The sequence below is a fragment of the Notechis scutatus genome, chromosome 2 (assembly GCF_049901735.1).
Source record: "Notechis scutatus isolate UNSWTSFEM ecotype Mainland chromosome 2, rNotScu1.2, whole genome shotgun sequence".
Classification (NCBI taxonomy): Eukaryota; Metazoa; Chordata; class Lepidosauria; order Squamata; family Elapidae; genus Notechis; species Notechis scutatus.
Window position 1 is genome coordinate 153,293,038 of NC_142010.1, and position 22,212 is coordinate 153,315,249.

At 42.0% G+C, this 22,212-nt stretch overlaps 3 protein-coding genes across 4 annotated transcripts in view; 2 read left to right on the forward strand and 1 right to left on the reverse strand.

Moving 5' to 3' along the window:
• The first annotated feature begins 1,435 nt into the window (after window positions 1–1,435).
• On the forward strand, window positions 1,436–8,690 carry LOC113417705 (caveolin-2-like). The gene is made up of 3 exons (XM_026676205.2): window positions 1,436–1,799; window positions 2,477–2,664; window positions 7,311–8,690. Exons 1-3 carry the CDS (start codon window positions 1,650–1,652, stop codon window positions 7,459–7,461), a joined length of 489 nt encoding a protein of 162 aa, XP_026531990.1. The 5' UTR covers window positions 1,436–1,649; the 3' UTR covers window positions 7,462–8,690.
• A 4,323-nt stretch (window positions 8,691–13,013) lies between these two features.
• Window positions 13,014–19,134, forward strand: LOC113417704 (caveolin-3-like). Its single transcript, XM_026676204.2, has 2 exons — window positions 13,014–13,269; window positions 17,691–19,134. Exons 1-2 carry the CDS (start codon window positions 13,141–13,143, stop codon window positions 18,039–18,041), a joined length of 480 nt encoding a protein of 159 aa, XP_026531989.1. The 5' UTR covers window positions 13,014–13,140; the 3' UTR covers window positions 18,042–19,134.
• Window positions 19,135–19,138: 4 nt separating this feature from the next.
• The window catches only part of ARHGAP4 (Rho GTPase activating protein 4), a 49,748-nt gene continuing 46,674 nt past the window's right edge, over window positions 19,139–22,212 (reverse strand). For both annotated transcript variants that reach the window (XM_087956872.1, XM_026676203.2), the window contains exons 20-23: window positions 22,058–22,144; window positions 21,770–21,913; window positions 20,772–20,865; window positions 19,139–20,688 (exon numbers count right to left, since the gene is read on the reverse strand). In XM_087956872.1, the coding sequence (XP_087812998.1) occupies window positions 20,476–20,688; window positions 20,772–20,865; window positions 21,770–21,913; window positions 22,058–22,144 (538 nt within the window). In that variant the 3' untranslated portion in view covers window positions 19,139–20,475. The remainder of the gene's footprint in view (window positions 20,689–20,771; window positions 20,866–21,769; window positions 21,914–22,057; window positions 22,145–22,212) is intronic.

Genomic DNA, 22,212 nt, shown 5'->3' on the forward strand with positions numbered 1-22,212 from the left:
CCCAATTCCTCCCATGCTGGCCTCAGGGCATAGTTTCATGTGTATTGTGTGACTGTATGCAGTGGGAATAAATTAAGCCTATGTGCTTGCTCCATTTTCAGTTTATGGCAACTTCAGCCTAGTCTCACAACAAACATGTGGATAGAAGATGGGGCTTTAAGCAGCCTTAAGTCACTGCCCCATAACATTTCATCTCTTCTGGAGCTCTTCTTCAAAAGTTAATTCAATGGATGTTCCAGTAGTTGAGCAAATTCAATTCACAAATCAAGCAAATTCAAAGTGTCAAATTAAATCACTAAATCCATCTAATTTAAAAAGTCGATTCAGTTCAGAAAAGTTACATGGTACATGCAATCGTATGAACCAATCTGGAAGCATCTGAGTCAATTTGATGCTTTGAATCAAATCACAATCTAATTGCCAAAGCAAATATGCACGTAGGACTGGAGCAAAGCATGATTTAGTTTACTTGACTTCAAAATATTGCTAGAGGGAAACAGATTCACAGAGTTTAAGTCACATGACTCTCCACAGCTCCCTTGCACATGACAACATAGTTTATACATCATAGTAGTATATTTGTATGTACCTTAGCACAGAGGACACCAACCCCCAGGTTGCGGCCCTCTACCAGGTTTTGAGCCATTCAGAACCAGGCCGCGGAAGTGGTGGGTGAGTGTGCATGTGCATCCCCACTTGCATGAGCAGTGGACAAGTACGTGCACGTGTGCTCAATTTGTGTGAGTGGTGGGCGTGCATGCCTGCTGCTCATGCAAATGGAGCTGCACGCATGTGTGCACTTGCCCACTGCTTACATGGAACCATCCCCTCTTCCCTACCCCTGGCCAGGCCGCAAACCAGAAAGGTTGGGGAGCTCTGGCGTAGCATATTGTACGAGCCTAAATATTCTAGCTTTAAGCCCTAATGTGTGGTTTAGCACATTCTGTATACTTGGCCAATTGTAATTTATTTAATAAACTAAGGCTTTGCACAGTACATGAATTCAGATAACGTGCAAACTACTGTATTCCTAATTATTGCTATGTGAATTTGTGCAGTTTCTGCATAAAAACGTCTTTTTTCAGGTCACTTCTGCATTACTCTGTAAATTTATGAGTTCAGTGGCCATTAGATGGCGACCCACAGTGATGAAACCCACTTGGCTGCATCAGCATAATTATTCCACCTTGGAATTCCTCTGCTCTACTCCATGGAATCCATTCCTAATCCCAGTTGTAAGAATAGTTTGGCTTCATGTATATTTAGCTGGTCTTCCTTCCTCTCCCCATTTCCGTCTCTCAGCCAAGGATCACTGGGGCAGTGTCATATTTATAACTCTTGTCCCTATACATGTGGCTTGCCCCATAGCTGAAAATACCAGGTGGGGGTGTGCAATTGCCAAGATCCACCCTCCTTGATTGGCCTTTCCTTCCAATCTATGTTGGCTAAAGCTGAGAATAGAACTGGAGTCAGATTCCTGTATAGCAATAAAGACAAGCGTGAGGAGGCAGAATAGACAGACAGGGAGGATAATTTCAAAATAAGACATAGAGCTGTAAAAAGGGAAAGTGTCACAGATTCATGTATTAGGAGGTACTTGACAGCATCCCTGGATCCGATATTCTGAGAAGCCTTGAGCTACTCTCAAGATGATCAGTGATAAATACTTGGTGGAGTATAAATTAGATCCAGAAGATCCTCATTTGCAAGAACCAGGAACCATGCTCCTGCAGTCCACTGTCGACATACCACCCAAAACTGATCCCCGAGATCCACATGGAATCAACCAACATCTAAAGGTAAGAAGGGGAACCGATGAATAACCATGTTTGGGTTGTCCAAGATGTAAGAACACCTCTGCAAAAAGCCAGGCCATCCAGCAAGGGAACTATGTCCTCTTTAAAACTCAGTCTCCTCCCACTTTTAAAATGCAGGCTTACTTATGTTTCCCTATTTCAGTCCCAAATGTTCTGTATTTTTTGATCGATTTCCTTATAATACGGTATGTCTCAAAGTCCATCAGTAGTCAGTCATTCTCTCTCTTCTTAGACACACACACACACACATGGTCCTGCATTTATGGGAACACCTCAGAAAGGAGAAGGAATATTAGACATGATGAACAGAGAAAGGAATGGAATACATTAGTAATTTACCTCATAACTAGCAGTTCAGTCCAGGCTGCTAATGCTTAGGAAGAAGAGAGTCAAAGAAATTCCACCATAATGAATTCTTTAATAAATTAGGGCTGGACTTTTGTATTGCAATTGTCCAAATTCTCTGCTTATTCTTGCATTAAAATGCCTTAATGCCTGTGTATTTCTTGCTTCACGGGTTATCTCCTGCAGAACAGAGCTTGACAATGCTATATCTACACACAGAGATAACCAGAGTCTAGGTTCTTTGCTCTGCCTAATCTAATTTAATCTGTCCAGTGGGGAAGACTTAGTAACCAAATTCCCGTTCTTCTTGGTAGCTGGAATTCTCCGACATCCTTGCAGAACCTTCCTCATTCCGTACCTTTGATCGGATTTGGACCTGGAGTGACATCACTTTTGAGAGCTCCCGCCTCTGGTGCTACCGTATTATCTCACTGCTCTGTGCTGTGCCAGTCTCTTTATGTTCAGGCTTTCTTTTTGCCTGCCTGGGCTGCCTCCATATCTGGTGAGCATCTTTTTTTAGCCTTGTCTTCTAACATCATTTGGACCTACTGGCGCTCCCAGCAGCCTGTGCTCCTAGTTGGTTTAAAAACAAAGCAACCTCTTAATCATCAGTAGGAGAACTATCAACCATTGCAATAGGCAATAGGTAGTTCTCAGGTTACTTGCATCCCTATTCCACTCTGTATAACTTTCTGGTCCATGGTTACCTTGACAATGGCTTACTAAACTAATCTAATCACCATGGTTTGTATACTGACAGGCAAACAGCAGCACTAGTTAATTTTGATTGATCTTTAAAGAAGATAAGCAGGGACAGATCTGGTGAGGACTTGAATAGGAGACTTCAAGGAATCCAATGCCGGGAAGTCAAATGGGTAGCAAAAAAATAAATCCCTGAAGAAGGTAAAAGGAATCTACTTATAGACTGGTTTAAAAAAACAACAACAAATCTGTATATGTTGATATAATGAAAATGAATTTTTGTAGAGTTTTTATTTTGTCTAGGTTCATATAACACACCAAACCATAAAACAACCTCACTAGCTGTTTTGTACAACACAGCAAGCCATCAATAGCCAGCCACATCTGCACTGTGTGTGAACCCAATGCCAAAAAAAGAGCCTTGAAAGATCAATTCCTGACTACCACCAATCTACCTTCTATCATGTGCTACCTTAGAGGATATTAGGTGTATCATAAATGACATGTCACAATCACGAAGAGGAAAGTTTTGGACTTCATTTAGATCATCTTCCTCTAACCCAGTCAATCAAAAGCAGATTATGGAAGGTTGGTCTACATGCCTGAAAACCTCTGCCCCATGGAACCTCTGAGTCTGATTTTTCTTTTTTCCTACATTATTGTATTTCTCTGACCACATCCTCTCCATACCGGAGACCTCATACCAGCAGAGCTGACATAGTAGAGCTGCCAGAGCTGGATAGCAAAATCTAGATCAGGGCTGTCAAACTCCTGGTCTGCGGGCCGGAAGCATCATGCACTGGCCACACCCACAGCCGGTTTAGCAAAGGCGGGGGGGAGTCCTGATATGTGACGTGATGCTGCCATGATGACATGCGTTTGATACCCCTGATCTAGATGGCCAATAGATGCATCAGAGAAAGCCCCACTCATTGGTATCTGGAGTTTTGCAATCTACATCTTGATAAGAGAGAAGTCCTTGATAAGGAGTTGTAAGGGAACAAGTCCTCCTGCAGTTTGTAGAATGAAACTACAATATGGGAGGATTTTGCAGCAAAATGGAAATCACACTTTTTGAATTTTTTCTTAAGAAAATAATTTCAGTTATTGGAGGATCAGATAGAAGCTTTGCAGGAGTCAATTGGCCATAGAAATCTCCACAGCACATGCATGTTGTACACTGTGTATGGGGTACCAAATCTTCCCACTTGTAAGCAGACATTACAATGGCCTTCCCATGTCTCTCTCTGGTAACCATAAATCTCATGGAAAGCAACAGCAGAACCCAACTACTGACTCCAATGCTCTCTGTTGGACAGAAGAAGGACATGGGAGTAGGAATATGCCAGGGCTGATACTATATAGGCTTGAGAGATGGGGCACAACCTGGCAAGAAAATGACAGTACAAGTATTCATTTAGTACTTGAATACCGCAATTTGATTATTAAGTCAAGTTGTTGCTAAGTGAAACTACAACTCTGCTTACAATCTTGCTTATTTTTTTTTATTTTTTATTTTGCTTTTCAGACCTATGAAGGTCATAAATGAGAAGATTGGTTACTAAATTACTTTTTAATCACCACTGTAACTGCAAACAATTGCTAAATGAAGTGGTTACTAAATAAGGACTCCCTGTATCTTTTATTTGAAAAAGCCACATTACATCATAAATATGGGCTGATGTCAGTGGCCACTACCAGTTGAAGAGGCCATTAGATAATTTCTGGGGTTTCTTTTTCCCTCTTCTTGCTGTCCCTGCCTACTCTCCTGTTGAGCAAGTAAGGAGTGGGACATAATCAAGCCACTGGACCACTGGGAGGTATGCAAATAGGGACTATGGGCGAACAACAGCAGGGGTTAAGTTTGCACCACATACTAGGAGAAAAATCAGTTGGCTAGTTTATGGCCGAGTGTATTGTATGAACCTAGACACCTGGTTAAATTCGGCAACCATGGTTCAGTTAAAGATAGATTACTAGAGTTTGTAAATACAGTGGTGAGAAAGAAAGGGGGCCACTCAGGGTGCTGAAGCAAATGAGGACTTAGGCCCAAGATATCCTCACCCCTAAAAAAAAGAACCACACACCTTTGCCTACATCTCAGTTCCTTCTGTCTCCTACTAATTCAGCAAGGACAGCCCCATGCAAATTTCCACCATGGGAAACTATGTTCCTGTATGTGAATTGAGGGACTGGAACTTAAGAACGTCATGGAAGAAATCTCCAAGGCATGGAGATGGTAATCCAGAAGTGCCATGTGAGAGTGAGAAATATAACTGCCTTCTTGCAGAACCGTCTAAGTAGATTAAATTATGAACAAGCAATTCTGCATTTTATCTCTCCATCCTGAAAGCTAGCCCCATTCTTTTCCCCATTCTGTGCAGGGAGGGAGGGATGAAGGGAAGGAGAGAAGGAGGGAGGGAGGGAGGGAGGGACAGAGAATATGAATTATTACTTTCAGCTCATAGGAATCCACAGCAAGACAAAGATCTCTTCACTGAAAGTTGTGGATCATAATTTACTATGCTGTCCCTGTGCATGTTGGTTGATGGGTATTTTTTACTCTCCCAGTCTAAGGTTGAAAGCACATGGGTCTTCCTACTCCAGGAACTTAACTACTACACCACGCTGGCATGGGCATGCACACAAATATACATATAACTATATCTTGGACTGAATTCAGGGGTGGGCTGCTGGGGGTTCCCAGGGGTTTGGGAGAGCCCCTAGCTAAGATTCTGTGCAGCTTGGAGAACCCCCAAATCCCACTCCTGGCTGGCCCTGCCCACCCTGCAGGCCTTCTGGAAGTTCGGGAAGGCTGGAAATGGGCCCGTTTCCGGCTTCCAGAGAGCCTCCGGGGCCCAGGGAGGCTGTTTCTGCCCTCCCGGAGGCTCAAGGAAAAACTCCGGAGCTCAGGGAGGGCAAAAAAAAAAAAAACCTGCCATGGTGCAGGAGGCTGACTAGGCCATGCCTACCATGCCCACGCCCACCCAGCAACCGGGCAGGGAACCTTTTGCTAAAATTTTTAAAGCCCACCCCTGACTGAACTGTGAGTGCATTTGGTATATACTTGAGATGTTTGTCACCATTTCCCTTAAGCAGACGACTTTGTCACTGGAGGGCAGACTAGCTAGTCTAGTGTGTAATTAAGGCATTCTGAGGAATTAGGCTATTACAAAAGAAGAAATGAGTCAGCAACAGGGCTAATTTCAATGTCTGCTTTGCATTTTTCCAGAATGCTTTACAATGTCAACCTCTTATGGTACTGTTGCCAAAAGAATAATGCAAACATTCAGAGTATTTAGGGGAAAACAGCAACTCCAAAGTTGTCACCAAAGTTAGTCACAAAAAGAATCATAATCCTGAAACAAATGAGGACTTTAGTAATATAAATTGAGTAATTACATGGAAGAAAATATATCTGTTTGTTCTGGATAGAAAACCTCACTGTCTGCAGAAAACAGGAATTTTAGAAGGAAAATTATAAACAAACCTTCTTTATGATAAGAATTTCTTAGAATTGGAAAAATATGAAAATCAAAATGATACAATCCAAAATAAAAATGTTATGGTTGTACTAAGTACAAAATAAATTTAGCACTAGTACTAAATACTAGTACTAAAATGTTATATAATTGAAAATAATATCCAAAGCAATTTAGATGGTAGACTTAATTGATCTATTTGGTTAATCTAAGTAGAATTTGATAGGAAGACAAGATGGGCCTTCTCGATTGTCACTCTTAAACTTGAGCATTTTTGTCAAAGGATGTCAAGGCCAGCTCCTTCCTTATTATCCACTTTTTATGATTTTTTAAAATCCTGCCTTTATTTGTTTTATAAATAACTGAAGGTGATGAATATACCTAATACTCCTTCCTCCTCCTATTTTCTCTACAACAACCCTATGGGTTGGCTGAGAGAGAGGGACTGGCCTGAAGCAACCCAGCTGGCTTTCATGGCTAAGGCGAGACTTGAACTCATGCTTGGTGCCTTTACCACTAGATCAGGGGTGTCAAACTCGTGGCCCACGGGCCGGATGCATCACGTGCTGGCCCCGCCCCCACCCAGTTTAGCAAAGGGAGAAAAGTCGTTATACGTCATGTGACAACGCTGTGACATGAGTTTGACATCCCTGCACTAGATCAAACAAGCGCCATGTTAATTGTATTAATTCATTCATTACTTGTCTGAATTACCAACAAACCTTTAAGGATGTTTTAATAGAATTTTCATTCTTTGAAGCATATGTCTTATTTTTGTGTTGTTTTTTATTTTTAATTTTCATTATAATTGTTGTTAGCTATCTGATGCATTGCAGAAAAGCAGGATATAGATTCAGTCAAACAACTGGTTGTCTCACTGAAATGTAAATTAAGGAAGACTAAGAAAGATTTGTCTAGAAGGCCAACCTTTTAAAATTATCCCTCCTTCTTCTTCCCACAACAGGTGTGTGATGCCTTGCATTCAGCTGTGTACGATGGCTCTGCCTCCAGTTCGCATCCTCTGGGCTAGCATCCTGGATGTTTTGATAGCTCCTCTTTGCACTAGCCTGGGACGCTGCTGCAGTGCCATCTACCTTACAGTGACTCAAAAGTGACAGGGATATTCTTCCACCAAGATGCATACTGCACTGACTTCTCATTCTACAACCCACTGAATATGTTCGATTTTCAGAAGGATTGACCAAGGGACTTTTTTAACCAAAGCCTTGAAATATGGGACTGGAGTGGAGGTGGGGAATGACAGGCAAAATATCCAATGTTCTCTTTGGAGAATGAATGGCAAGATAGACTTCCAAATACTTCTTTCCCCATTTTCTTCTCCAAACCCCTCTCCTTTGCTCAGATTTGCAAATAGAGCTTCAGAAATATGCTTTCTTTACTCCTTCCATTTGGAGAATAAAATGGGTGAGTCCTTTCCCCAAGTCTCCTTGCATGTCCTTTTGTAAGGCAGAAATAGGCTATGTGTTTCCTATGACATAAAAACTATTTGTACACCTGGGAAGTTCTCCCTTAGCAATCACCTTATTTTGTCAACAACCCCACCCACCCATTCTTCTAATTTAAAAAAAAAGTCCAATGGGAAATGGGCAAAGCAAAGCACCCCCCTTAGCTTTTTATTGCTTCAGGACTCAAACAGGCATTGTGGAAAAAGTAAATATAGTGAGTCCTTTCAGGCCATAGCTTTCTTTTAGTATGCTTCTTCTTCTCCCCACCTCCACCCCCACAAAAAAAGGCAACAGGTATGGTAAACAATATTTTGCAAAGCTAGGGAAGGTGATTAGGAAATAAGTTTCCCAGTTTGCTCACTGATAAGATGGTATTTTGTGCTACAGTACTATGCCAACAATGGCAGCCATTTTGTGTCCAGCCAAAGCCTTCTGTGCTCCAAGATCCACCATTTCTCAAAGTGTCCAGAAGATTCTTTGTAAATTCTCCCAAGATTTGACCTGTATCTAATCCTCAATTCTTATCTCTCAGTGACTCTCCAATCCATGTCATATATATCCATATTAGGAAAAGATCAGGATAGCAGATAGGCAATGGCCCAACTAGGCCATCCCGAATCTAATGTCCTCTTACCAGTTGTCCTTCCACCACTTCTGGGGGCTATCAGGTGGGGTAAGTTTCACTAATGAGACATATTGTAGGAGTGGGGTTTGCAAAGGAAATGCTTCCAAATCCAGGATATCCCTGACAGAACAAATTGTCATGGAGAGATTATTCACTCCAGTCCTGCCCCCACCCACCCTTAGAAATAACTGGAATTAATATTATGTTAAATCCCCACCCCTGCAGATTGAACAATAAACTATTGCTTAGTTTCTTTTCTGTCTACTTTGTCTTGTGGCAAACATATTCCATGGCACAAAGACATTCACCTACATCAGGGGCAGCTTATATTCCCCTTTCATTGTTTTGGTTCAGAGTAATGTTTTTCCTTTTCTCCTTTGGTTATTGGGGGAACAGCCTATCAGTTCTGGGCACCGGGCTTTGCCTTTCATGGCCATTTGGCTTGGGTTACTGGAGAGATCAGGTACTCAGTTCCAGTGGGACATCTGACAAGACCTTTCAGGCATTATGTGCTTTCCAGATGGACATGAGCCTTGCATTCTTCTGGAACAGTGTTTGACCTGTTTGAATACAATATACTTCGTGATCTTTCAAAAGAGCAATAGGTCTAAGTTTAAAACACAGAATTAGCACTCTCTTCCTGGAGGTCAATGTACTGGGAAAGAGTTGGGTTTTGCTAGCTGTGCGAGGTGAATGCTTTCTTCAAGTAGCCCTCACTTACCAATTACTCATTCAATGGCCAATTACTCATTCAGTGGCTGAAAATAGAGACTTATGACTAGCCAGTGTAGTATCTCCATGGCCAGGTGACCATGATTCAGATGCTTGGAGACCAGCTCACTTTTACAACAGTCAGAGCATTCTGCAGTTATGGGAGCACCATCTGAAAACTTCACAGCTGGATTCCAACAAAGTCAATGGAAAAACCAGCAGGAAGCTGCAAGCCACAGTCATATAACATTGCACTTAATGACCCATGATGATTCACTTAACAACTGCAGCCAGAATTGACAGGACCAATTAAATTAGTGTGGTTGCATAACATCATGTTTAACAACTACACTGCTTAGCAACAGAGCTGCCAGTCCCTATTCTGGTCAATAAGTGACCACCATCACTACTGTTTTTATTACCTGTGGGACACCCCCTTACCTAGGCCAGCAGCATTTCTACTGTTCACCAGAATACTTCCAGAAACAGCTGGCTGCAGCTGCATGTTGTTAGCTGGCATTCCTTTACATACAACAACTACCTACAGTATTTGAGACAGGGGGTGAATAGAACCAGAATTCGGCCAATTTCCTGTTGTGGCTTAAATGACAGATCACAGGTGCAGTGAAAGGGTGAGGTCTGGATGAGGCAATCCTTGGTGCTCCTGGAAGCCCCTGTGCTGTTTCTGTGACCTGCCACTCAGTTATTTCTGAATGCAGTTCTATCAAATGTATACCCAACAATAACCTGGGTGACAAATTAGGAAGGGTGGAGCGAGATTTCCTGATGTACCATATGATCAATTCTTGCTTCAGTCTGAACCCCACCTCCACACACCCCAATTTGCCTGCCAAGCAATTGGGACATAGGTTTCCTGAACTTTTAAGATAACCCAGGTTGACATACAGCTCAGTAACACAACGCAGGTCACCTTCACATCAGCAACCTATCATTAAGGCTAAATCCCTCAGACCAGGCACCCTTTCTCTCCACACCAAGACCACACCATCCCACATCACACACAAGTAATAGAGTTAAGGCTAGTTATTCCATAGGCTGACAACAATGGGAGGAAGAAGAAACTATTTTTGCCCTAAAATCGTGCTGCAATTCAGCTGCCAAGAATTAAACTTTACAGGTAGTCCTCGATTTATGAGCATTCATTCAGCTACTGCTTGATGTTACGATAGCGCTGAAAAAAGTGAGTTACAACAGGTCCTTGAAGTTATGACTATTGAAGTGCCCCCACACCCACAATCATATGATCAAAATTTGGATGCCTGGTTGCCTGCCACCACTTACAACTGCTGAGGCACTTCAGCTCTCCCCACTCACCTATCTTCCCCCCATCTATGGCCTTTTGTCCGCCCTGCGCAGACTCACTCCTTGGCAGCAGTGACAGGGCTGGGGCTGAAATAGAAGCTCATGGCAGCAGAATTATTTATACAAAATGCAGGCTGGTACTTGCCCGTTTACATGTGCCTTAGATTTAGTGACTGCCTCTGTTCTCTGCCTAATACCACCCAATCAGGCACACACATACACATACATCTCCACACTTTTAACATGCCCCATTTCTTCTGCCCACAGCCCTAGGGATAGTACACCCTACAGCTGCTGGTGCCCATCATGACAGTGTCTCGTAAAGCTCTGACTGGCAGTAAAGTAGCTGCGTGCACTCATGCAGCAGGGGTAATGTTACAGGCACATATTTCTCTTTCTCAGGCATGGCACTGGGCTGGCAGGAGGCCATAGTGGTGCTGATGCCAGAGTCAGCTGCACACGGGGGACACCTTCCCTGTGATTTTTCTCTTGCCACCCTGGCAGAAGAGTCCTGCGCCCTCTTTAGAAATGACCAGTGGCTGCTAAACTTAACTACAGTACATAGGGATGTGAGTTACAGCTGTACTTATTTAAAGTGCCATTGCTTTGTTTAGTGCTGGGTAAAAACCTGCTGTTTGTGGGTGTTACAGCCTGCATCATCTCTTCACACCTAAGAGGTTTTTTTAACCAAATGGCAGGGCTAGGTGAGGGGGAAAGTTTTGACAATTATCTGTTGTTTGTGTTTCTCACTGTACCTATTCTAAGTTAAATTAGTCTGTTTGAGAGTTCCTTCCTCTAACCTCTCTCTTCTGTTCTCTCCCTCTCCAAGATGTATTTAAAACTTTGCCTTTTATGAGTTTCTTCAAAAATCTAGCTTTTGCTTCAAATATACTGTAGCATTCATTGATGGCTGAGCTAAGCTCATACACAAAGATAATTATATCATGATATGTACTAGCTGTTTCTATAACAACAAAGCTATCTAATTAGCACCAGAGGGTGCATATTGTTAATGCTTCTACTAACAGGGATGATTTGTGAATGACCATCCAGCAGGAATGCCTGTGGCCAAAATAAGGCTGTCGTTCAACTCTTTGCACAGTGCACACTATTCTATATTGCTTTTCAGGGGCGGGGAGGGGTTCTGCCTACAACTATAGAGGCTGCCTTCACACAACTTATTTCAACTGGTCACCCTTTTCTTAGTTTGCATCCTATACTATAAAGTATATAAAGTAACCCTATTGGTTGGATTCACACAATCCACTGAAACAGAAACCTATATTAATCAATGTTAACATTAACCAAACTTGGTATGCTGTATCAGTGCAGCCACAAGGTATTTACCAGACCTGGCTAAACAAGTTGTGTAAGCAATTAATGACTGGAGGAGGAAGGGATTATATAATTTACCCCATCCTATTCACCCAATTTTGTGAGGTTTGATTGAAATTTAAGCCTCCCTCAACTGGATGCTACACTTGCTTATGGGCTATGAGTACAATCCTGATGAAAATCTTATAGCAGTAATTGGGCTGAATAAACTTCTGCATATCCTTCCTTTTTTAAAACTTACTTGCAAGTAAGTAATAGCTAAGCAATGTCTCTTCAATTTGAACTGAATCAGTTTATGAAGGTATCACTGAACTCAGAGGGTCCTTTTTACTAATGAAGGAGAGTATTTGTAGCTCAGGATTGAAATGAGGGATTAACACTGATGGTGTTACCTAGTATGGGTAATGAAACCCCTGCAAACCCCCGCCATGATTAGAGAGCACCAAGGACCCCTCAGAGTACCTTTCCCCCCATTACAACACCCAGATAATTTTCTAAGACCAAATGCTTTTGCTATTTATTTTCAGCCTGTAGAAATGAAACATATTTAAACTGAGCGTCTAGATAGAGATATCCCATCTTCAGCTATTGTTATCTTTGGCTGGCCAAGTCAACAAAAGTCATGTTGACCTCCAAACAGAATGTGCCCTAGGGCTGGTGTAAAACAAGAGCCTTTTTTGGAAATAAAGTCATAACATAGTATACATTAATAAGATATATATTGCTGAACCCTGGTGCCTATGCTTAGTTTGCCATTATCTCAAGCCACTGAATTTTGTTTGTTGCAGATTTGTGCAGGGCTTCAGAAACCCATTTGAGTAGTGACAATAGCACTGCAACACAAATAAATTTGTGTCTTTGAAAAAAATGCATTTATATTCTCAATTTCATCTCTCTGAAAATCCTTTCAAACAACCTAATTATTTTCTTCCAACTGGTTATTATTTTTAATGAGATGTACATAATCCAGACTGAGAGACAGGTAACCAATACATTTAAATTTCATTTCAAAAAGCTGATTTATCTGCAAAGTTCTATAATTATATTTAGTGGGTTTATTTTTTTCAAACAAATAAAAGTGAAAGGACTACCTAGACTGCTAATTATTCAGACTAGCTAAAAAAACAACTGAGTCTTGATTGAAAGGGAGGTGTATTCTGGCTCCATTGGGGACTATTTCTATCTGTGAACTCTGTCAAGAGTTATCAAGAGGGAAAAGGGAGGGGAGCAGCAACAGGGGAGAGGCCATTCTTCCCTGACAGTCAGAGACAACTGGTGGCTGCTTTATAGAGAGAAAGACAGACAGATCCTGAATAGGAAACAGTCCCAGAGCTATGGCCCAACAAGAAGAACAAGAAGTAGTAGATGTAATTCTGGAGAAGATCGACTCCCGGGACCCTCTCACCAAAGAGATTGATTTGGTGGAAAGAGACCCCAAGCAGATCAACCAAGAGGTGGTCAAGGTGAGCACATCTCCCAGGGCATGGGATAAAAAAGTTGCGGCAGCAACATAGAGCAATTCTTTTAGCAAACTTCCCTTCAGATTGAAAAGAAGAAGCAAGGAGTCGGCCTCATTAGATAGATCAGATCAGGAAATCAATCAATTCCACAGGAAGGCTAATACTCTGTATTTTTGTTGAGACTGGGTATAGTGACAGAATCTGGCAAGCTTGATTGTGCTATCCTTCCTCTTCCTCCTTGTACTTCATTGAATCAGAGACAGGTCTGCCTGAGCCGCTCCCTAAATGTTATCTTGTGGGTCTGGATTTAACAGAGAATAACAGAATAAATACTTTGGCCCCTTTTGCCTAGGTAACAGGACTTCCTGTGCACTTTCTCCAGTCATCTTCCCTACCCTTCTACTACAACAGTATGAACTACATAAGGCGAACGCATGGTATATAGAAATAATGTTCCTGCAAAGAGTTGTTGCATATATCACTCTAGATATAGATGAGATAAACAGAAGGGTACTTCCACTCCTCCAAGCTAAGAATTTTATTCTTCACACAATGTACTGCATAAATTTATGCTTTCGCTCTCTCTCTCCTCCCCTCACCTCCAAAAAGAATGGTTGCTTCCCAAGGGATGTATTATTTTTAAAAGCTAGCTTGTGGTTTAGTTTTACTATTTTAATTCATTGTTTTTAGAATTTAGCACATTGTATTCCTAGGTGGGTTTCAGACTCCTTTGTGTGTGTTTTTTTTTAATGGAATCGCTTTCCCAAAACCTAAGTCACAAAGAAGGACCCCTCTTGCTTGCCAGGCAATGACTGATTTTGGAAAGGTTAGAAAAATTGGGAAAGAGAAAGTAGAAAAGATAGTGTTTGTAATTGAACAGAGGGAGAAAAGAGGGCGAGATGTCTAGGCAAGAAGGTATAGCTGGCACCATGCACTTCTGGGGCTCTCACAAAAATGTCTGAAGAGCCGGGTGTGGTTCAGATCAATTCCAATGTCCAGCACTTTTCACCCAATCTGGACGCTTGGAGGCAGCCCAGAAACAAAACAGCACAATAGCCCCCTCTAGTGTCACATGACAAAGGCAGTCTTGCGGAAACAGGAACATCCGATTTATATGTTAGCAGCTGAGTAAAACAACATTTTTTCTTGCAATCCTTAATAAAAGGCTCTATTATTAATAAACATATACCTAAAATAATTAAAAAAACAATGAATACAATTACAAGAAGGGCAACTTTTTTTAGAAATTCATACTCAACTGCACTTTCCTCAGCATTTCTTCCAAACATCATAGAAGCTGGACTTTTAGCAATTGGTAGCAGTCAATGCCGTTGAGAAGCAAGAATGGAGGAGAGGGAATGGCCTTCTCTCTCTCTCGTCACTGTGTTTAGCAGGATATGGGGAAGTGGAACTGAGGGTCACCATTCCACTCTCCAGTGACATAATTACTGTAATTAATTTTAAGGAGAAACTGGGTCTTTTGACCCCTTCCCCTTTTTAGGGAATACATTTACTTTGCCATTATACTAAAAAGTGAACTAGATTCATATCTTTGTACATGAGGCAAAATAGGTAGGTGCAATTCAGAGTTAAGAATTCATATCATGATTTTTGGCTTCTAAATATGCAACAGGAAAACTGGGTGTTTTGCTATTTCTGTGTTGCTCATTAGGCCAAGAGAATGTGATGTATCCCAAATTAATCTTCAAAGTAGCTTCTTTTAGAAAAGCTGGGCTATGACTTTATTATCTCCAGCCACCAGAGTACTTGTTCTATCCTAGTCTTAGTGTAAGGCAGCTATTCTCAATCTTAGCAATTTTAAGGTATGCAGACTTCAATTCCCAGAATTCGCCAGCCAGCCACATGCTGAATTTTGGGAGTTGAAATCCACACATCTAAGTCACCAAGGTTGAGAAAATCTGGTGTAAGCAATCTCTTTCATTAGACTACAGTCTCAGGTCTTCAAATGAAGGATTTCAAAGACACTCCATTGGGCATAAACACCTGATGCAATGCTGCAAAAATAAGCCAGTCAATATTTCATCTCTATGATGGAATATATAGGCAATTTTAGAAATAGAAACAGCTGGTCCCTATAATTTACTGTTTTTGTCTCCTCCCCAGCAAAGAAAGAAAGAAATAACTCTCAACCCACTATGATCAACTAGGAGTGACAATGGGAAGTTCATGGGGATCTAGAGGAAGATGCATAATAATCCCAGCATCCTTCTTTCTTGTGAACAAGAATTATTATATTTCACACAAACAAAATCACCATTTTGTGAATAAGCAAGAGCCCTGTGGCAGCCATTTTGTGAGGTGGACCAAAACAGGCTCTCAAAATACCAATCAGGTTCAAACAGGCTGGTTTCCTTTTAGACCATTCTTTCCTTGAAATTTTCTAAGGAGCCTGTAAAATTAGCTCCCACTGCAAATAAAAGCTTAAACCCAGAATTCTTGTGGGTATTATATGTGACAATTACCTTTTTAATGATTAATGTTCTGCAAGCACATTATCCACATAAATCGCTAAAGAGGAGGGGGGAAATAGGAAGTCTTCTTCCCATACCTTCCTTTTTTTCTGGGTATCTAATGGCAGTTTTTACTTCTTAAAGTTAATCAAGGCCAAAGGAAAAGAATGTAGTTCTCTTTAATTCAATGTTTTGCTGATTAGCTCACTTTGCAAGAAAGCTAACAAGGTTCTGAAAAGGATTATGGAGTAAAGATAAAATTTTAAAAATGACACTTGGGAAGGGATAATCAGCCTAAGACTAATCATATACTATAGCAGTGTTCTAATTCAGTGTTTCTCAACCTCAGCAACTTTAAGCTGTGTGGATTTCAACTCCCCATGCTGACCAAGGGAATTCTGGGAGTTGAAATCCACACAGCTTAAAGCTACTGAGGTTGGGAAATGCTGCTCTAATCCTTTGCACAATGGGAGAAGAGTTGAACTCTGTTCCTAGAAGCTTTTAAGTTGGATTTTTGCTTGTAATGCAAAACTACTTCTAGCACTATCCTTCTCGATAAAAGCAGGATATCCGCCAACAATTAAAAACAATGCATAATTTAAACCATCACAGTGACTCCAATTTGTCCTTGATCATGCTTAATTTCCAAATAATTAAATATTTTGGTTCTTGAAACGAATAATAAATCCATCCCACTTCCTGCTAATATCTGGTGGAAGGTCAACTCACTAGCAAAACTGCCCCTGTCCTGATTTTGCAATTCTTTCAATGAGGCCTCTTCTGGAAAACTTTCTTGACACGGTGCTCCTGGGAAATCAGATTTCACCCCCTGCTGAGGCAGTCACTCACCTGCTCTTTACTCCACAAGGGGCACTTCCAAAATTCATATTTCAAACAATGACAGCTCCAAAAGGCAAGGAAGTTGCTCTGAAGATTGGAAGTGAAAGACATGCTGGGGTTGCCTAAATCAGGGATGTCAAACTCATGGCCCGGCCCACAGGCCAGATGCATCATATGCTGGCCCCACCCACACCTGGTTTAGCGAAGGGGGGGAAAGTCCAGATACATCACGTGACGCCACCTTGACACTGCAGATTTGACATCCCTGGCCTAAATGAAGACTGAGAGTAGCATGTAGGAAAGCTATGCAAATTAACTGCTGTCCTCCTGGTAATTTTTTCCTTGTCTATTAGTTGTGAAAGTGTGTAGGATCCTAATAGTGATCTACACCCCACCTTAAATGCATGATTGCAATTTGAATACCAGGTTGTATTCCATCTATTCGAGAATTACAGGCTGCAAGTAAACACATATAGCAGAACTCAGACTTTTTCTCATAAGGAAAATAATTATTTGAAAGCTCAGTTCAGTACAGAGAAAAGCAGATGAGTTGGAGGTTAGCTCTTCTCAAATCACAGCAACCTTTCGCACCGAATTTAACACAGGTTTTTACCAGAAGTAAATTCTGAATATGTTTAAGAACTCAGATTCAGGGAAAAGAGTAACAGCCCCACCCCACGCACCCACAGTGAGGGAAATCTTTGTTCCAAATCATACCCACTAGATCTGTTTTGAGGTTAAAAGCCTTTAGGCTTTGTTGCATAGTAACATTTGGGTAGTCATTAGCTGTACTTCCCTATAACTAGAAAAAATATTTTAGCATTTAAGATGTCCAAAATATATTGTGGTTAACTAGCAACAGAAAAATTGCTACCCATGATGGAAGAGATTCAGATGTGGAAGTGTGAGGATTGTTACCTTGGATAAGGGATTAGACCAGACCAAGAATTCAATACTTCTAGCATTAACAATTTCTCTCTTTCTCTCACACGCACACACAGACTCTCTCTCTCTCTCTCTCCCCCCCCCCCCTCTCTCACACACACACACACAAATTCTCCAGAATGAAACAAAGCTTTGGCTAACTCACAACCTCTCTTCCTACCTTGCCAGGTAGACTTTGAAGATGTGATCGCTGAGCCAGAAGGCATCCACAGCTTTGATGGAGTGTGGAAGGCCAGCAACACCACCTTTACTGTCAGCAAGTACTGGTGCTACCGGATTCTTTCGGGGGTGCTGGGCCTGCCCCTTGCCTTGCTCTGGGGCTTCCTCTTTGCCTGTGTTTCTTTCTGCCACATCTGGGGGGCCATGCCTTGCATCAAGAGCTACTTCATAGAGGTGCAGTGCTGTGGGCGCTGCTATGCCTTGTGCATACGTACCTTCTGCGACCCTCTCTTTGAAGCAGTGGGAAAAGTTTGCAGCGATGTCCGAGTGGCCCTGCGCAAGGAACATGCAAAGGACTGAGGCCTCTCCTTTGGATCAGGACAGGATTCTGGCTTCTTTTTTCTTTCACTTGACCCACTCAGATGGGACAGTAACTCAGTTGGAATCCTGAGTCAATCAACTGATGGAGGCAGAAACAATCTAGCTGATGGATCTTTATCTTGAATTTTTTGCCCCCAAGAAATTCCTCCATCTCTTTTTGATTAAGGTGGGAAAAACAAAAACAAAACCAAACAAAAAAAAAAACCCCTGTACTCTAAATCAGTGTTCCTCAACCTTGGCAGCCTTAAGATATCTAGATTTCAATTACCAGAATTCCCCAGCAAGGCAGCTGTACTCCAACTCCAAGAATTCCACACATCTTAAAGTTGCAAAGATTGAGAAACACTGCTCTAAATTCCCCCTCATCTCTCTCCCTCTCTCTCCCTCTCTCTCTCTCTCACACACACACACACACAGACGTATCACAACATAGTGGCAAGTTCTTCTGCACAAGTCCTCTTGTGAAATAAGTAACTGTGCAGAACTGCTGTAAGAGTTTGTATAGCATGGCTATACAAGCAGCAGAATAGGATAATTTGCCATGGCCAACTCACCGCAGCCAACTTGCCATGGCCAAGCATTTGACCTGTGGGTCATTTCAACATCATAGCCTCCCTATTCTGGCACCTTCTAGATGTGCTACAATTACAGTATCCAGCATCTTCCAGCAGCCTGGCTGCAGGATGCTTTAAGTTGCCATTCCACAGTACATTGAGGCAGCCAATGGGATTAGAGCTATCACACCAGGGATACCTGGGATGCAAAATTCCAAAACTGCCTTAAATTGGAACAAGATGATAGGAAGCCATTTCAGAGATGCTTTGAGTACAAGACTAACATCTGACATTTCAATCTCTCTCTCTGACACTCAGTACATTACGCTTTCAGCCAACCCATTTCATGTCATCACTGTGGTAGCTTTCTTTGTAATCAGTTTGTGGACACATTACTCAATCAGTGCTGCTCTTTCTTAAACCTTAATGCCAATTTCTGCTTTGAACCCAACACTGACAATTTTCTAAAATTGAAAAAGATATTTTGCATTTTATGACAATAAAACCCAAGCAAATCCTTCAGTGTCTTGTTTATTCTTTATAAAATCCTGACTGGCAGGCGCTTTCTGTGGAGAGTTTATAAATCCAGTTTATTGCAAGAAACAGAAATCAACAGACTGCATAGAAAGATCACAGTACAGTCATTTTTGTTAATGACAAGCTAATACCAGGGCTGTACATATGCTGTAATTTGCAAGAAACTCACAGGATGCGGCATTGGGCACAGAATTCTGCTTCCTGAGAATGTGAAAAAAAATTATCTATATATATAAAATTTTATATATATAAAAGAGCAGGTTTCTAGCCCTTATGTCTATAAAGTAATGCTCAAAAGTGTGGTTTTAATTTCCTGTTGAAAATTTGGAACCACGAGAGTGCCATAAGTCAGATTTCCAGTTGCAAGATTGACAACATAAATTATGGAAGAGAATCTCTACAAGTTTAAGTTGCATACTTTACACAGGTTGCAGAATTCAGCTTGACTTTGCACAGCATTTTAAAGCACAGAGTACATGCAGCCCTGATTAATACTGAGCAGTAAAGACAAAAGATGATGGTGAAGTAGAAGGTGGCGGAGAGGGGGCAGACAAACTGGACCTTGGATGATGAGGGGAAAATTGGCACATGGGTCCCCACCACAAATATGTCCCCTTACTTATTGCCCCAATGTAGGAGGGTGATGCGTGCAGGGTTGAATGAGGCTGTACCAAGTAGCATGTGTGGAAAGAGTTCTAAAATTCAGACAAATGTTTAAAGCAACAAGAGATACATCGCCAGGGTTGAGAATCAGGGAAGGAGGGAGAGGAGGTGAGGGCTAGTGTGAAGCACGTCAGGAAAAGAATAACACAGGTACAAAAGAATGCCCTCCCTTTCAACCTCTAGCACCATAACTCACTAGACATGATTCCCTTCCCAGGGCCAAGAACAGACTCCAGGAATCTTGGCACATTCCCTCCCCCATGTATCCCTTCCACATGACGATCCAAGTGCAAACTGTTTGTGACAAAGGAACAATTGGTCTGGGTGTTGGGTCCAGGACCATGCTGATAGGAGCTGTATGTTTTAGTCCCAGTCACATCCACGACATGAAATCCTTCAGACGCACCTCCAGGAAGACACCCAACAGCAAATACATCTTCAACATTCGGCTTGGAAGTTGGAACACAAATGTTGATAATTTTACATCACCCCCCCACTTCCCACCACCCCCCACCAGGAGAGAGCAAGACACAACTGCCCTGAGTTGGTATCTGGAACAGGAAGGAACAGGAAGAGGAGGAGGAGAAGGAGGAGGAGGAAGGTAGCCACAGTATTGGGCAAGTCACACTGGGGGTGCTTTTCCCCGTGTCAAGTTTGACTCACTCTCCATTTCCCAAAGACTTGAAGACCCCTTTGCCCCGCAGAAGCGCCCTGTTTGAAGAGGCTGGCTTGGCAGGGGTGATAACCTTCTTAGCCAAAGGATTGCTCTTTGGGGGTTCAGAATGATTGGGAGGGTCACAAATCCCTGTGTGCTTCAGAGTAGTTTTCCCAAGAAGTTCCTTGAACACAGAATCCATATTCCTGGCAACGTCCTATCAATGGAAAAAGAGAAAACACGGTGAAGGGAATGATAGAGGGAGGAAAAAGGGGACAAATAAAATGGACAGGCTCTTACCCGGTCTACCTCTACCCGTTTCTCCACTGGTCCCTGTCTCTCAAAGTTATTGCCAGCCCAGGTCCGTGGAGAAACTTCATTCCAGCGGTCTGGCCTAGGGAAAAACAAAGTGCACCAAAGAATGTATGAAACATAAGACTGCATATGGACTCCTTAAGCGTATCATTAATGTTCTATCCCTAGTGGGTTGTTGTTTTTTCAGATATCCATCCCTCTCAATTATCTTAGCACTTTCCAAGTGCTGGTTGAGATTTGATAGAGAGGAAAATGCCCTGCAGAGAGCTTTGTGGACACAACCTATCAAACCCTGCAACTGGGAATCGTTATTTCTATGAAACAGTTACTGCTAACTATCAAGTACCTTTTGGAAAAGCCTATGGAAAGCACGTATTTCAGTAATCAACATCAGGCATCTCCTTTCGTGCCCATTTGTTCTCTCCCATTCCTCTGCCAACCTTATTCTGTCTGCCTTGACAACGTTATCTTGAAATGCCACTTCAGCTCATTTTTTTCCTAGCCAATTTTGTATCATGAAAAACACTCAGCTGCATTATTAAGAAGAATGTATGACCTGCTTTATAATGCATGTTTTGCTTGCTTTCTTATTTACTTATTATAAGGGAGCACTCCAAATTGGATGCTCTGCTTGCTTGTAGGTGTGGTGTGTGTGTGTGTGTGTATTATTTGTTTGTTTGTTTATTTATTTTCAAAGCATTTGAAATGGGAGTCCTGGGATTTATTATAAGAGAGCATTCCAAATTAGAATTTTCCCATTTAATTATAACCCAACCAGAAAGATATTATCTATTTTTCTCCTGTCCCACCTATTGCAGGTGCTTCTTTTGGACTCTACGAAAGTAGAAATGAAATACTTCCCAAATATTATTTGGCATTGTCTAGGACTAGGTAATATAAGAGCCACCTCTAAATGTCCCTCCCACCTAACTAATCCAACACAATGCCAATGCACATTTGTGCCATCCCTTCAACGTTCTCACCGCTCAACAGGGTGAAAGGTCTTGGCCTGGGTTGATTGTAGGATGGGAAAGGGCAGACGGCCCCCATCCATGAACGGTGATGCCAACTTGCGAATGGGGCTGCTTCCTCCACGCTGGCGACTCACATCTGAATTGACACGCAGCCTAAAATATGAGCGAGACAGAGACAGAACATCTGCTTAAGAGACAGATCCAGTCCCAAGACAAGCCTCTCTGGGGCAGCAGTATCAGTCACCATGACACAGCACTGAGAATTTGGATGAGGTCTACCTGCCACACTTCTCCTACCTGCTGGTGGGTTCCGGGAGCGGTTCCTCCAGAGATGGTCCAGTATCAATTTCTAACCTGGAACTGCGGGTGTTAGGTTGTTTTTCACTGCAAAAGAAGCAACCAAGAAAGTTGTTAGAAAGAGGGGCTAATGTCTCCTCCCTAAGAAACTCACA